At 58.5% G+C, this 13,011-nt stretch overlaps 1 protein-coding gene and 1 long non-coding RNA gene across 5 annotated transcripts in view; one reads left to right on the top strand and one right to left on the bottom strand.

The window, feature by feature from the left end:
- Positions 1-13,011, top strand: part of GAB2 (GRB2 associated binding protein 2) — a 97,252-nt gene that overhangs the window by 8,709 nt on the left and 75,532 nt on the right. For 2 of the 4 annotated variants that reach the window (XM_066989960.1, XM_066989961.1), the window contains exon 1: positions 3,143-3,356. The exons of 1 other annotated variant lie outside the window; for it this stretch is intronic. In XM_066989960.1, the coding sequence (XP_066846061.1) occupies positions 3,285-3,356 (72 nt within the window). In that variant the 5' untranslated portion in view covers positions 3,143-3,284. Of the gene's footprint in view, positions 1-3,141; positions 3,357-13,011 lie in introns of those variants that run through there. One more of the 4 variants, XR_010828454.1, reaches the window with a different exon arrangement.
- On the bottom strand, positions 1,109-2,769 carry LOC136789647 (uncharacterized). Its single transcript, XR_010828455.1, has 3 exons — positions 2,290-2,769; positions 2,040-2,206; positions 1,109-1,422 (listed from the first exon to the last, which is right to left on the bottom strand). It is a non-coding gene; the product is annotated as an uncharacterized lncRNA (long non-coding RNA).

Consider the following 13,011-nt stretch of genomic DNA (forward strand, 5'->3'; position numbering starts at 1 on the left):
TTCTTGGAACCCCATCCTTGTGTGAGGAACACGGTTTCTTACGCTCCACCTCTTAATTCCTCCCTAGCTATGCCTCCTAATTCTGCTGTCCCCCTCCGGTCGCTCCCGCTGGCAGAGGCGGCTTCTCCATCGCTTCGTCTGACTCCCTCGGCGCGTTTTTTTCCAACACAGGGCTGTGGTTTTCTCAGCTTTCCGCCAGGCTGCTGGCTGTTAGCTCCGACTCCGGAGATTTACGCCGTCAGCTGGGGCCAGCCCGAGTTCAGCCTCCCCCCGCCGCCGGCTGGAGGAACAGCTTGAAGTTGGTAAAACTGTTGGGAGCGTGCGAGCGCTGCCAGATCGGAGCCGCGTTCGTGACGTGCATCGTCTTTAACTCCTGGAGGCGTCCGGGGCGATATTTGTATTCCTGGCCAAACGCTTTCAGTGGCACCAGCGCTGTAAGGCGCTGTAGCACGACATGCATTGGGTCACGAGTAATCTGGCCGCCTGACGCCAGGATTTACTCGCTGTCCCCACTCTGAGCGCAGCCGTGGCGGGGTTAGGCGTGCACGTTCACGCAGAGCGCCTTTGTTTCGAGCGATTTTTTGCACGGAGCTTCTGTCTCACGTCTGAGCTGGCAGCGTGCTTACAGGTGCAGAAATCGCAACCCATCTCCCACCCAAAAGGGCCAGCGAGCTGAGGTGCGTGCAGCAGGCTTTTAGAATAGGCATCAGCAGAGGCGTGAAAAAAAAGAATTCCCGGGGATGCTTCGTGTTTTGGACACCGATCAAATATGATCTGGTGATATAACCAAGTCAGTAGCTGGGCTCAGGACAGGGGATGAGTAGAGAGCAAGGAGAGGACAGGGAGCAGGGTAATAACCCCAAGGCCGTCACGGAGCGTGCAGAATAACTCATTCCAATTCACCCGATACTCATTACGGAGCATCGCTTTAAACAGCTGTGGCCCAAATGAAGTGTTTCGGCTCTGCGTGGGGAAAGTTGTTAACATAAAAATGCAGACGGGGTTCTCCGCAACTGGTTTTAAAATTGATACCACTTTGCATCTGTGTCAGTACGAGCAAATTCCTAGCCCGTGAATCATTAACATACAGTGCGGAGTGGCTCTGCATGATACCTGCGTATTAATCGCGATCTTCTGCTCTCGGTCAGGTCTCTGTAAACCCATGGCAGGTCTCCGGCCTCCCTGGAGGAGTGCTGGAATTTGGGAAGGTCTCTCAGGTTGGGATCAGAGCACAGGGTCACCAGGACACCGTTTCCCCCATGGATGTAACACGGGGGCTGTCCCGCAGCGTGCGTTGGTGCAGCTCCAGCACATGGAGTGAGGCATGGCCGGGGTGTGCGGGCTGCTCTGACCATAGCTGGCACCTGCAGGAACAGGATCAGGGCAGTGAAAAGGTTGAAGCTTCTCTTTTTTTCTTTTAACCTGGCCAAAAAAAAAAAAAAAGCTTTTGAAAAAAAAAAAAATACATTCCTCACAAATTATATCCTCGTTCCTCAAGGGGTTATTCCCCGCCGTTGGATATTCGCAAAGCTGATAAACAACGTATGGCCTAACTGCTGTGTCCCCAGCTTGCACAAAGGTGCCATACCTCCCTCCCAGAGGCACTGCGAGCTGCAATTACTGCTTGTGACGCAAGATCCCCGCTCCAGCAGCCTTATATATTGGTTTTTGTCATAGGCAGAGCACCCAGCCAGCGTGGAGCTGTTATTGCACCAGGTACAGCACAAACACGCCAGGAGAGACCGTCCCTGCCCACGGAGGTTGGACAAGCTGACAGAAAGGCAGGGAAATTGAGGCAGGGAGGGATGACTGAATGTGCCCAAGCAGGTTTGGGGCAGAGCTGTCGTAGAGAGGCAGGTCTGGGAGTTTGTATTTCCTTTAAAAAAAAAACCACCACCACAAAACAGGTGCAGTGTGAAGGGGACTCGGGGACTAAACAACTTTTACCGGTGCCATACCCAGGGTTTTGTTTTTAAGGATGGAGCAAAAGGAAGGGTAGAGCCCGATCCTACTCTCAGGGCTGCAGAGGGACATTGTACCTTGGCCAGGGCTTGGGGCACCCCTCCGAACCCGCAGCGTTTCCCGATGTGGAAGGGGAGAGCTGATCCCAGCAGGGCACCGCACGCAGCAGCTCCAAACACGGCGGGTCCCCACGAGGGTCCTCCGGTGGCAGGCAGATCCCCTTCCAGCGGGTGCTGCTCCGTTACTGACAAATCAATAAGAAAAAAATAAAAATAAGAAATGAGGCTTTCATCGATTCCCCTCAATTACTATTATTATTTTTTTTACCTCAGGGTGGGGGGGATTTTGCTACAACCCGCTGCCGTGGTTTATTGGTTTGGTTTGGCTTCATGGTTTTTTTGCTGTTGTTGATTTTCGTGTTGGTTTGATGGGGTTTTGTTGTTGACGATGTTCTTGTTGTTTTGGGGTTTGGGTTTTTGGTTTGGTTTGGGGTTTTTGGGGGGGCATTTTTTTCCCTTTGCTACCCCTCTGACACCCTCATCTCCCCTGCCAGGCCCTGACTGCACATCATCGATTTTCATGTCGGTTTTATGTTGTTTTGATGTTGTTGATGTTCATGTTGTTTTGGGGTTTGGGTTATTTAGTTTGATTTTGTCTTTGGGGGGGGGGGATTTTTGGTCTTTTTTTTTTTTTTTTCTCTTTGCTACCCCTCTGGTACCCTCATCTCCTCCACCAGGCCCTGAGCGCTCTCTGGGCCTCCCCTGGGGGGGCTTTCTCCTTCCAAACCTCGGCAAAACCCTTGTCCAAACCTCCCCGGGGGGGCTTTCTGTTTCCAAACCTTCAAACTAGGGGGGATTTAGCGCAAAATCAGAGGGGCAAAATTGGGAGGGGGGGGTAGTGCAAAACTGGGGGGGGGGGCCGCGGGGCCCTGAAAGTTTCCACCCCGGGCTCCGTGAGGGCAGGGCCGGCCTGAGGCAACCTCTGTGGGGTCGGGGCAACCCCTGTGGGGTCGGGGAGCTGCCGGGCGGATTTTGAGCACCCCCTTGCCTCCGGGGGGGGGGGGCGGTTTTTGTTAAAGCCGGCCGGGAGGCGGGGAGAGCCGGGCCGGGAGGCGGTTTCCTGCTTCCCCGCCCGCAGCCGCGGCTGGAAGCTGAGGGAGGGAGGGAGAGAGAGAAGGGGGGGGGGGGGGGGGGAGGTGCTCGTTGTGTGTGTGCCCCCCCTTCCCCAGTCCCTCCCTCCTCATCTCCATCCCTCCTCCTCCTCCTCCTCGCCCTCATCCTCCTCCTGCTCGGGGCCGGGAGGCAGCGGCCGGCTCCGTGGCGATGAGCGGGGGCGAGGTGGTGTGCGCCGGCTGGCTCCGCAAGTCGCCGCCGGAGAAGAAGTTGAGGCGATACGTGAGTGTCGTGGGGTCGGGGGGACCCTTTCGGGATGGGGGTGGCCCCTTTGGGACAGCCCCTTTGGGATGGGGGAGGCCCTTTTGGGACAGTCCCCCCCCCCCCCCCCCTCCCCGCCCGGGTGCACCTGCTGCTGGAGGGGGGGGGGCTCGGCTCGGCCCCGCTGTGGGGGGCACCGAGGGGTGTCGGCAACCCCTTTGCAACCCCTAAAGGGAGGTTTTGGGGTGCCTTTGGTCCCCGGGGGGGAAAGGTAAAGTGCCTGGGGATCCCTCCCCGCACCCCGTAACGGCCGCTTCCCCCCTCCCCGCCCGCCGATCCTATTCATGGGGCAACGTCCGAGTAGCCCCATCGTCACCCCTCGGTGTCCCGATCAAGCGGGGATCAAACACTTGGAAGGAAGTTGTAAAAGAGAAGGGTCCAAACGCCAGCCCCGGCGCCGTCCCCGCCGGCTGAGAGAAAGCCGTTCCTCCTCGCCGCGGGCTCGCCGGGAGCCTGGCCCCAAAGAGCTGCCACCCCATGACTCGGCACATCGCGTCCCACCGGGGTCCTGCTCCGGTGGCCGCCCGGCTGGATGCTCCCCCTTCCTTGGGGGGGGGGGGGGCTCCGTCCTAATCATCCTTTCTGATGCTTTTTGGGGATCGGTGGGCATCCCTCGTCCCGTTTCGTGGACCGGGGTAGGGTCAGGGGGGCGGTTGTGGTTTGGGGTTATGATAACACCCCATCCAAAATGGGGGTGGCCCGATAGGCATTCAGGGGTGCCGTCCCCGTCGGGTGCCTCCAGCCCGATAGCTGCGCGCCCTTTGAGGGTTAGCGCAAGGCTGTGGGATGGCTAGGGTGTGGAGCTGGGAGGCAATCCGGCCCCAAAATATCCCGAGACAAAAGGTAAAACCGTCCGTTTGCAGGGGGGAAACATCCAAACCCTGCCGTGCGCGGGCAGGCTTTCGGGGCGGCGGACAGAATGACTTTGTGCATGCTGAACTGTAGAGGATGCTTTTAGCTTAATGGAGCAAAGCACCTTCCTCCCGCAGAAATCAGCTAATTGCCGATCCTGAGTCACCGGTGGCCTTAACTCATCAAACATCATTAGCTCCCCGGCATCTGCCCCGTGAAAGGGCGCTCACATCGCCCGCTGAATATCCACCTTGTGCTCCGGCATTCCAGCAGGAGCCGAATAAATCTGCTAAAATGCTGTCCGCCGGGGCGTGACGCGCCGCCGGTGAGCGCTGATTACCGCCGGGCATCAGGCTGCTTTTCAGCCGGCTGCATCCCAAAGCGCCTCGCGAGCCACCTATGTTTTCAAAACATCCTTAGCCACCCCCCCCCTCGGCCGGAGGAAGCGTGGCCGCGATGCTCCCGGCCGTCCCACGCAGCGCCCGCGGGGCAGGAAGCTCGGCAGATGGACCTCGAGGGGATCTCTGCTCCTCGCGGCCAGTGGGACTTCCCCCGAGTCACGCCGCTCGCCCAGCCTTCCTGCGTCAGCACCAGATTTGTAGTTTGGGCCGTATCCCTCCCAACCCCCTTGTTTTTTTTTTAATATATTAGTATGAATGGCCATTGATAACCGCGGCACGCGGTGGTCGAATGGTTCCCTTGGTAGTGGTGGGAGTCCGAGGCTGGTGGTGCTGGTCCCGTGCAACCTGTCTTCATCTCCCACGTGCCCGGTGACAGGAGGAGGGGGAACGGGCTAAAGTTGCGCCAGGGGAGGTTTAGGTTGGATATTAGGAAGAACTTCTTTACTGAAAGGGTTGTTAGGCGTTGGGATGGGCTGCCCAGGGAGGTGGTGGAGTCACCATCCCTGGAGGTCTTTAGAAGACGTTTAGATGTAGCCCTTAGTGATATGGTTTGGTGGAGGACTTGGTAGTGTGAGGTCAGAGGTTGGACTCGGTGATCTTGGAGGTCTCTTCCAACCTAGATGATTCTGTGATTCTGTGATGTGCCCCAAAACCACGTGGTCGCATTTGGGTTTCCACCCACAAAAGGCCGCCGCAGCGTTACGCCGGCTTTTGTACGGCTTCAAAAGGAAGGCTTTGCCTCTCGCCTTGTGCCTTTGGTTTATATTCGGCTTGGAGACCTCAAAGGAGGAATCTCAAGCTGCAGGATGCTGCTAATTGGGTTTGAAGTTCCTGCTCCAGCTGTATTGACACAGGGCAGATGATGGATTTATTTTTTTTTTATTTTTTTGACAAGCGCGTTTCAGCTGTGCGTGTCTGCGCATGGGTGTGTTGCTGAAACTGCCCTTGGAAGCGCCGTGCTTTTGTAAGCCCGGCTTTGTTTTGGTTTTACTTTTCAAGGAGATCTTTGGCAAGAGGGGAGGGTGCCGGCTTTTCTTTCTCACGTCCCCACGGGCTGCTCACCCGCATCCACTGCAGGGCCTGCTCGGCCTGCCCGTGGTGTGCGTGATGCCGCGGGCAATGCTGGGCTCAGGACTTTCTCTCCCGTTGAGTGATGTTCACCCAAGCCAACCATGAGCTCTTCCAGGTTCAGATCATTCCTGCCTCTTTTCTGCTTTGCTACGAATCCGATCCTGGGACCTAAGGTCTTGGGACCACAGGCGGTTTGGCTCGGATGAGCCCCACAGATGTTACCCCAGTGCTGGTAGGAAAAGCCAACAAGACGTTTGAAGGTCAGAAGCAGCGGAGGTACCAAAATACCAGCTTCCCTCTTGCATCTGCTCAAGATGCCGTGCTCCGTCGTTGGATAGCTTTATTTTTATTTTTATGTTTTTCAGGCGCTTTTGTACCTTCTCCCCTCCTGACTTCCATGCACGGTCTCCTCATGCGCAGCCGCAAAGCCCAGAGCTGCCCTTTAATTCTCCTGGCTCCTCCTTAAAACACCCATGCAAAAAATAATTAAAAAAAAAAAAAAATCAGGTCCCTAAACAACCCCCTTGGCTTCGGTTGTGGGACCGATGAGCCGAGACCAGCGCGGGTTGTGCCGCCCTGCGCTCACCCACCATCTCCTGGTGCTCTCCCACTGCATCTGTCTGTCTGTCTGTCTTGTCTGTCGGTTCCCCAGGGCTGAGTCCTCTTCGTGCCCAGCATGGTGGGGCTCGGGGTGGGCTGTCTGGTAGAAAAACAATGTGAAAAAATAACTTCCGTGGTCGTGGAGGGGCTCGTAACCTCCCGTCATCAAACCACCGCGTTTCGCCTGCGTGTTTGCGTACCCCCACGTCGTCGTGTTCTCTGGCTGGCCAAGATGCGCAGCTGCAATTGTGCCAAAACCAAACCCTTCGTGTCTTGCACGGGTTTTACAATCCCTCAGTGCTTCCCCCCAGCTGGTTTAACCAGGGCTTCTTCTGGCCCCCGAAGGGTCCTCGGTGTCCCTCCCTAGGGTGTCCTCGCTGAGTGAGGGCGTGGGATGGGGGCAGAAGTGGGACCGGTGGTGCGGGGACGTCCTGGGCTGCCCAAATGCGTGGGGTACGGGGTAATCGGGGTGCAGTTTTAGAGCAGGAGGAGAAGGAAGGATGTTCTTTAACTCTGTGAGACAAGACATGGCTGTCGAGCAAAGCGAGCTCCTCTTTTTCTTCTCTCCGCGAAGCTGTACGGGCAGCTGGCGTGTTCAGCATCCCCACGTGGGATGCTCCCCTCTGCCGAAAATCGGGAACGGTTGCAGAGAAAAGCACCAAAACCCGAGCAGAAGCCTAGAAAGCATGGAAAGACGGGAGGAGGTGAGGTTGTTGAGTCTGGGGACGAGAGGGCTGAAAGGAGAAGGAGCAGCCCCCGACCGTGCCGGAGGTAGCTGCGAAGGGGCAGGGAGCAAACCGCTCTCCGCGGCCAACAAGAGCTGGGCTGGAGCTGCAGCGAGGGAGAGAAGCGTCAGGAAAAGCTGCGAGGGGAGAGGTTTTGGAGCCCTCCGACCCAGCACGGAGCGGCTCCTTGCGGAAAGTTTCGACAGCCCCGAGCTGGGCGGCTTTGCGCCTTGTCCCAGCTGTCAAGCCGCCTTGCTGCGCCCTGCTCCTCCCGCCTCATCCCCCCGGCCCCGATTCAAAAGGGCCGGCGGGCGGCTTTTAGCCCCCGTCCCCGTGGTTCAGAGGAGGGCCGAGCCTCGCTGCTGCGCCGGAGAAGGGCTGGCAGGTCCGAGGGTTGCCTTTTTTCCCTCGCGAGGGCAGCGGCCGCCGGCGCTCCCGCGGCACCACCTCTCTTGTGCAACGCCGCCGCCGCGCAAAGATCGCGCTCCCTCTCCGACTCGTTGCCCGGCTCCGTCGCCGCCGCCCGATGAGTCAAAACTCACAGCCTCTTCCCTGCAGCCTTCTCTCGGGGGCGGCTGTGCCGGGAGCAGGGACGGTGACACCTGCCGGGGGCGGTCGGATGGGGTCCTCGAGGCCGTGCACGCATCCTGAGCGCCTGCAGCTCCTCGCGGGGCTGTCCGGGAGGGCACGGGGCGGCAAAGCAAGGGGCGGCGAGCGCAAAGCGGCGCTGGAGATTCAGGTGGGGGGATTTAGGGGGGGATTCTCCGCTCCGAGGGTCCCGGTGCGGAGGACCAGCTTCTCGCAGCACCCGTTTTTGGAGATTTTCCAAGAGCTGGCTGGAGAAAATGCCAGCGCTAGGGTCACCCGGCGGAGGTAAGGTGCTCCGGGGGCGCGCAGGGAGCGGAAGCGCCGTGTTTGCCTCCTGCTCTGCCCCTGCTAAGGCACCTCCACTGAATCCCCAGCTCTCTGTCGTGACCGTGTCACGGCTTCTGAGCCAGCCGATGCTCCTGGCTAAGTCTGAGACCGACGGTGGCAGAAAACAGGTCGGGACTTCAGAAACAAACAGCCCTTGAGGAAAGTGCAGCAGGAAGCTGGCTTCGTTTCTTCTTGGAAGAGAGCAGAAGCGATACTGAAACCTACTGGAACCCTGTCGTGTGGTGGTTTTTTTTTTTTTTGTTTCCTTTTTCTTTTGGAGAGTGTCGGATGCGAGAGGTGATGTAATAGTGTTTACCAGACCGAAGCACATAATTTATAGTAGTGACTCAAAGGCAGAGCGAGCATTATTTCTTTGGATGACAGCAGCAGCTGAGGAAACCAGGGCTTGGACTCGCCGCGCTTGGCGTTGGGCGTTCAGCGAGGCCGCATCTGCCCTGAGGGGTCCGGTCCGGGTGGGGAAACCGAGGCAGGGAGCGAGGCAGTGGTTTGGCTGCGCTCGTGTTCGGGGTCATCCCACGACTGGGAACCGGGCTCGGCTTTAGGGCGTCTGCCTGAGCCAGGGCTTCCTGAGATCCCGCTGCCCTGTTGCGGTGCCGAGGGGCTGCCTCTGCGGATTTTGTGCGTCCCTGTCTGGGGAGGAGGGAGAGGTGAGGAGGAGAGACTTCGATTTACTGCCGGGTGAGCATCAACAGAGCTGAAACGGGTTTCTGAGCTGCTGTCTCTGCTGTTCCACATGGTCCCTCCTTCCCCTTTCATCCCACCTCGGTGGGACAGCCCCATCCTCCCAGGGATCTGGGCCAAAAGAGGTTACGGCCAGGAGCAGCAGCACCCTTTTATCCCACACCGTCCCTCGGCTGGGTGATTTTACGGCATTTTAATCGCGCCACGCCTAGACGTGTCGTTTGGCCGGGAGGCCTCGCGGAAACACGGGCTGCCGTGATTTCCTCGCCCGGAGCTGCCTCCGCAGCCATCGGGAGCACGGCCGGGCACGTCGTTTGGATCCAGGGAGGCTCCCGAAGCTGCCGAGCATCCCCCAAAAAAGCTCCTGGAGCATCCTGCACCTCTGCTGCGGGTCCCCGAGCAGCACCGATGGTGGCACCCGTCGCCGTCAGGCAGCGTGGGTGAATACGCTGCGAGGTCTGCGACGTTTTCTCTGCAGCCTAGCGATGGCTGCCCGTCCTGTAAGGCTGCTTAAATTAGAAGAGTAGCTCGAGAAGGAAAAACCTAGGGGGGGGGGTTCCTTTAGGGCTTTTTCAGCCTGACTTTGGATAAATCAGACCAGCGCCCGAATGCCTCGCCGCCGCCTCTGCGGTTATCCGGGGGAAAACAGCAGCAGGGAAGGGGAGAGGCCGCAGGATGCGGTCGGCGTGCTGCGTCCCTTCGCTCGTTCCCAATTAGCAACCGAAAAGGCAAAGGCGTGGATCGCGGGGAGAGGCCCGAGGGCTGGAGGAGCACCCAGGGCACGCGCGCGCCTCGAGGCAGCCACGCCGGCACCCAGAAGCTTGGCGTTAAATGGCCGAGGAGGAATTCCTCAAGGTCAGCCTGCGGACCCGCGCCGTCCGGTCTGCGCGGTCGTGCCTCCGTCGTCCGTCACGTCTGGCCAGGCAGCGACTCAAACGTGCGCCGCGTTGCAGGAAAGCGAGGAGACAAATAAAACAACAACAAACGCCCAAAATCAGCCTGGGTCTGAGAAAAGCTCGCAGTCGGCTCCAGGCTGCGAGCCGTGCCTTCAGAGGACGGCAGGGAAATGTGAGTGCCGCGAGCTGCAGCCAGCGGGGCCTGTTTTCTCCAGTGAATCCGGAATAATTTGACGCCGGCAACCTGTGGGGGGATTTCAGCTCTGGATTCGTCCTCTCTCGTCTTCAGTTCCCTTCTTGTGAGCTCTCACCGTTTCCCTGGAGGAGGTCGGAAGGAGCTGGGAGCGGTTGCGTCAGGCTGCGCTGCGCTCGTACCTCGAAACGAACGTCCCCGTCCAAACGGGAAACTTCTCACCCGGCCCCGGTGCCTGGCCGGGAGGGGAGGTTCGCTCCTGGGCCAGCACTGGGGCGGTTTTATTTACAGCTCCGGTCTGGCTTCGAATCAGGGCCGGTTGAGAACAGCACTCAGACGTTTCTGCGTTAAGCAGTTGAATCTCTCCTTCCTTTCCATCGCTCGGAAAGCTTTTCCATCTCCGCCTGCTCTGGTCTCTCTTTCTCCCGGCCTCTGAAGGTTCAAGTCCTGCGTGCTCGGTCTCTGTTTTTCCTGTAAACCATTCGCACAAATCCCTTCCGCCCGGCCTTTTGGTTTTGCTTCGTTTCCGCTGCTTCCCAGCACCTTTTGGGCACCTGAAATATTTTCCACCGCGTCTCCCGGGTAACTCTCGGATGCCGTCCCGACAGCATCGCAGCGCTCGTCGTGCAGCTTTATTCCACTTAAACCTGGTATTTTCCAAAGGCGTTTGCTTTGGAAGGCATTTAGACATCTCCTTGGTGGCGTTCCAGCTCCCGCGTCCATATGGCGAGATGGAAATAACATTTGAGGCGAAGATTTGTGCTCTCCGAATCTCGCAGATCCTCACTGATTACGTTCTGCTGATGCTCCCAGCTGCTGCCTCGCCCCTTCGGGTTCCTCCCTGACTTTCTGACCGTCCCCGCGGGCTTTGGTACCGCTGCCACGGCACGTCGGTTGACTTGCTAAATAAACTCCTCTGCCACTGGAGGGAATACCCGAGCGGGGATTGTCTCCTTCCCAAAACAGGCTGGTAAAGCTGCCTTTCCCTCCTCTTCCCTCGTGGCACGACGACGTTTTCTGACTCTTCGTCCCTCGAGGGCCGTATCCCTCGGGTGTCGTAGGGCCAGCGCTGCCTGCTGCTACGCCTCTGTTACTTTTGCCTGCGATTTGGGTCCATCTGCCCCTCTTGTACCCTGTGCGCGCGTTATTTAAGTGTCTTTTGGTTGGGTTCTGCTTGGTTGGGTTTGTAGGGGAGATCCCTGGGTCCTGCCTGCTCCCCAGCTGCTCTTGGCTTGCAGAGCGCCCCGTGGAGAAGGGAAGAGGGACTCGACGATCCCGTGATCCTTGTGTGTCCCTTCCAACTCGGGATATTCCATGAATCTACGATGCTAAGACCTAGTACCTAGCGTAGCTCAGGGCTTTGGTGCTCCGTGGTTGCCTCTCGCTTGCCAAGCCTGGCCCAGCGGCCCTATATAGAGCACTTCACACCCAAATCTCCTTCCGTTGGGCTTGTGGGCTTGCGAGCCATCCAGCGCGGGAAGGGGCAGACCTAACAAACACCCGTTCCAGCTTACTGATGGCAAAAAATAGCCACCCAGCTTCATGCCATCCACCCCGCACACAGCTCCTTTGATTCCGGGTCTTGTGCAGCTCTCTGTGTCGCTCCCAAATAACCCCCTCCAGATAGGAAGCTCCCGGGGAAAAAAAAAAAAAAAAAAAAAAAAAAAAAAGGGCATTTGCTTTGACAGAAGAAGAATCGAGGGCTTGAGGCTTGTGTTCTCCCTTTCCTGCCCCCGTAAACGGCGGAGCGGAGTTTCCACGGGGCGAGGGGGGAATAGAAGGGCTCATTGTTTTGGGGTCAGGGCGCGGGGCTGGGGTGGCAGGAGAGAGGGGAGCGGAGCTGGCAGCCGAGCCCATCCCTACCTCCAGCACGGCCATATATCATCCACAGCGGCAGACAGGGAGCGGTCTGTGATCGCTGCTGGCTGCCGGGGCGGGGGGGGGTAGAGAGAAAATAAAGAAAATGAAGAAAAAAGAAGTAGAAGGGATGTGGGGAGCACCAGGAGCGCGCGGCTTGGGGTCTTACGGCTGCGCCAAGCAGGCGGAGGTGCTGTCAAGCGATGCGGGGTGGACCCGGGAGGGGGCTGGAAATGACGGGGTGAGGTTTGAGCCCGGAAAACGGGAGCCGAGGTTTGAGCCCGTGCGCAGAGCGAGGCAGGCCGGCGCGGGGAACGTTCCTGCCAGCAATCGGGACTTGATCCCGCAGAAATGTGCGTGGGTGGACCCCTGACACCGGAGCCTTCGGAGAAAGGCGACGAGAGCGATGAGGAGCCTGGGAAAGCTGCACGGGACCGGGCTCCGAAACGGCGAGGGACGGCCACCTTCGGAGGGAACCCAACGAGGGAGCGCCCCGATAAAAGCGCGCGGGGCTGCCAAGGGGTCCCAGCATTTCGGCTGGGCTGCCGGGGGGGTTCCTACGGGAGCACCCCATGGGTTTCTCCCCTGGACCCAACGCACTTGGCACATCACCAGAACACGTCAGGCTCCGGTCCCAGGGCTGGACACGAGGCGTGCAGTCCCCGACGGTGTGTCCGGGCTGGGAGACGCGCTCCTGGATCCACTTCAGAGCCCCTTTTGTGCTCAGGGGAGGAGATCGGGGCATTTCTGCCCCCGTGGCACCGCCTGTAGAAAGGGAGCCGGTCACAGGCGTCCGGGCTTGTGAGATCTTTTTGTCTCTGCATCCACCAGCAAGTTGTGCCCCCGCTGTGCGTGTGTGACGGGGGAGAAACACCTCCTCCTTCCCAGCCTGAATTTACGCCTTTTAAAGGAGGTGAGACGTGAGCGATGCGAGTACCTGCCACGGCAGAAGCTGATGTTGCGAAAAAAAAAAAAAAAACACTGAAAAGGAGCGAATTTGGTGTGCTGAGCTTTCAGCCAGTCGAGGCCGGGCCTCTCCTGGCGGTGGAGCTACCTCCACCGGCGTTTTGGAGAGATCCCACCTCGCGTCGATCCAGAATTAGATCAGCACCGAGTGGCTCCCAGATCTGCCTTGTGAGTTCCTGGATTATCCCCCCCTCATTGAAACCAAACCCAAGGGAGGGCCTGAAAGCATCGGGCCCTTGTCTTAACCACTCGCAAAACGTCTTGGCTGAGGCTTCGCCTCGAAATCAAGCAATTTGCTCGTCTTAGCAGTAAATCGGCGCAGCGCCCCTTGGGGATGAGAAGCTTCACGATTTGCATTTGTGATTGCAATAAAAAAGAACTTTTAAAGCCCATTCTTTGCGTTTCTCTGTACCTGAAGCCTCCCACTAACCAGCCGTA

Source organism: Anser cygnoides, chromosome 1 (assembly GCF_040182565.1).
Source record: "Anser cygnoides isolate HZ-2024a breed goose chromosome 1, Taihu_goose_T2T_genome, whole genome shotgun sequence".
In the NCBI taxonomy this organism is placed as follows: Eukaryota; Metazoa; Chordata; class Aves; order Anseriformes; family Anatidae; genus Anser; species Anser cygnoides.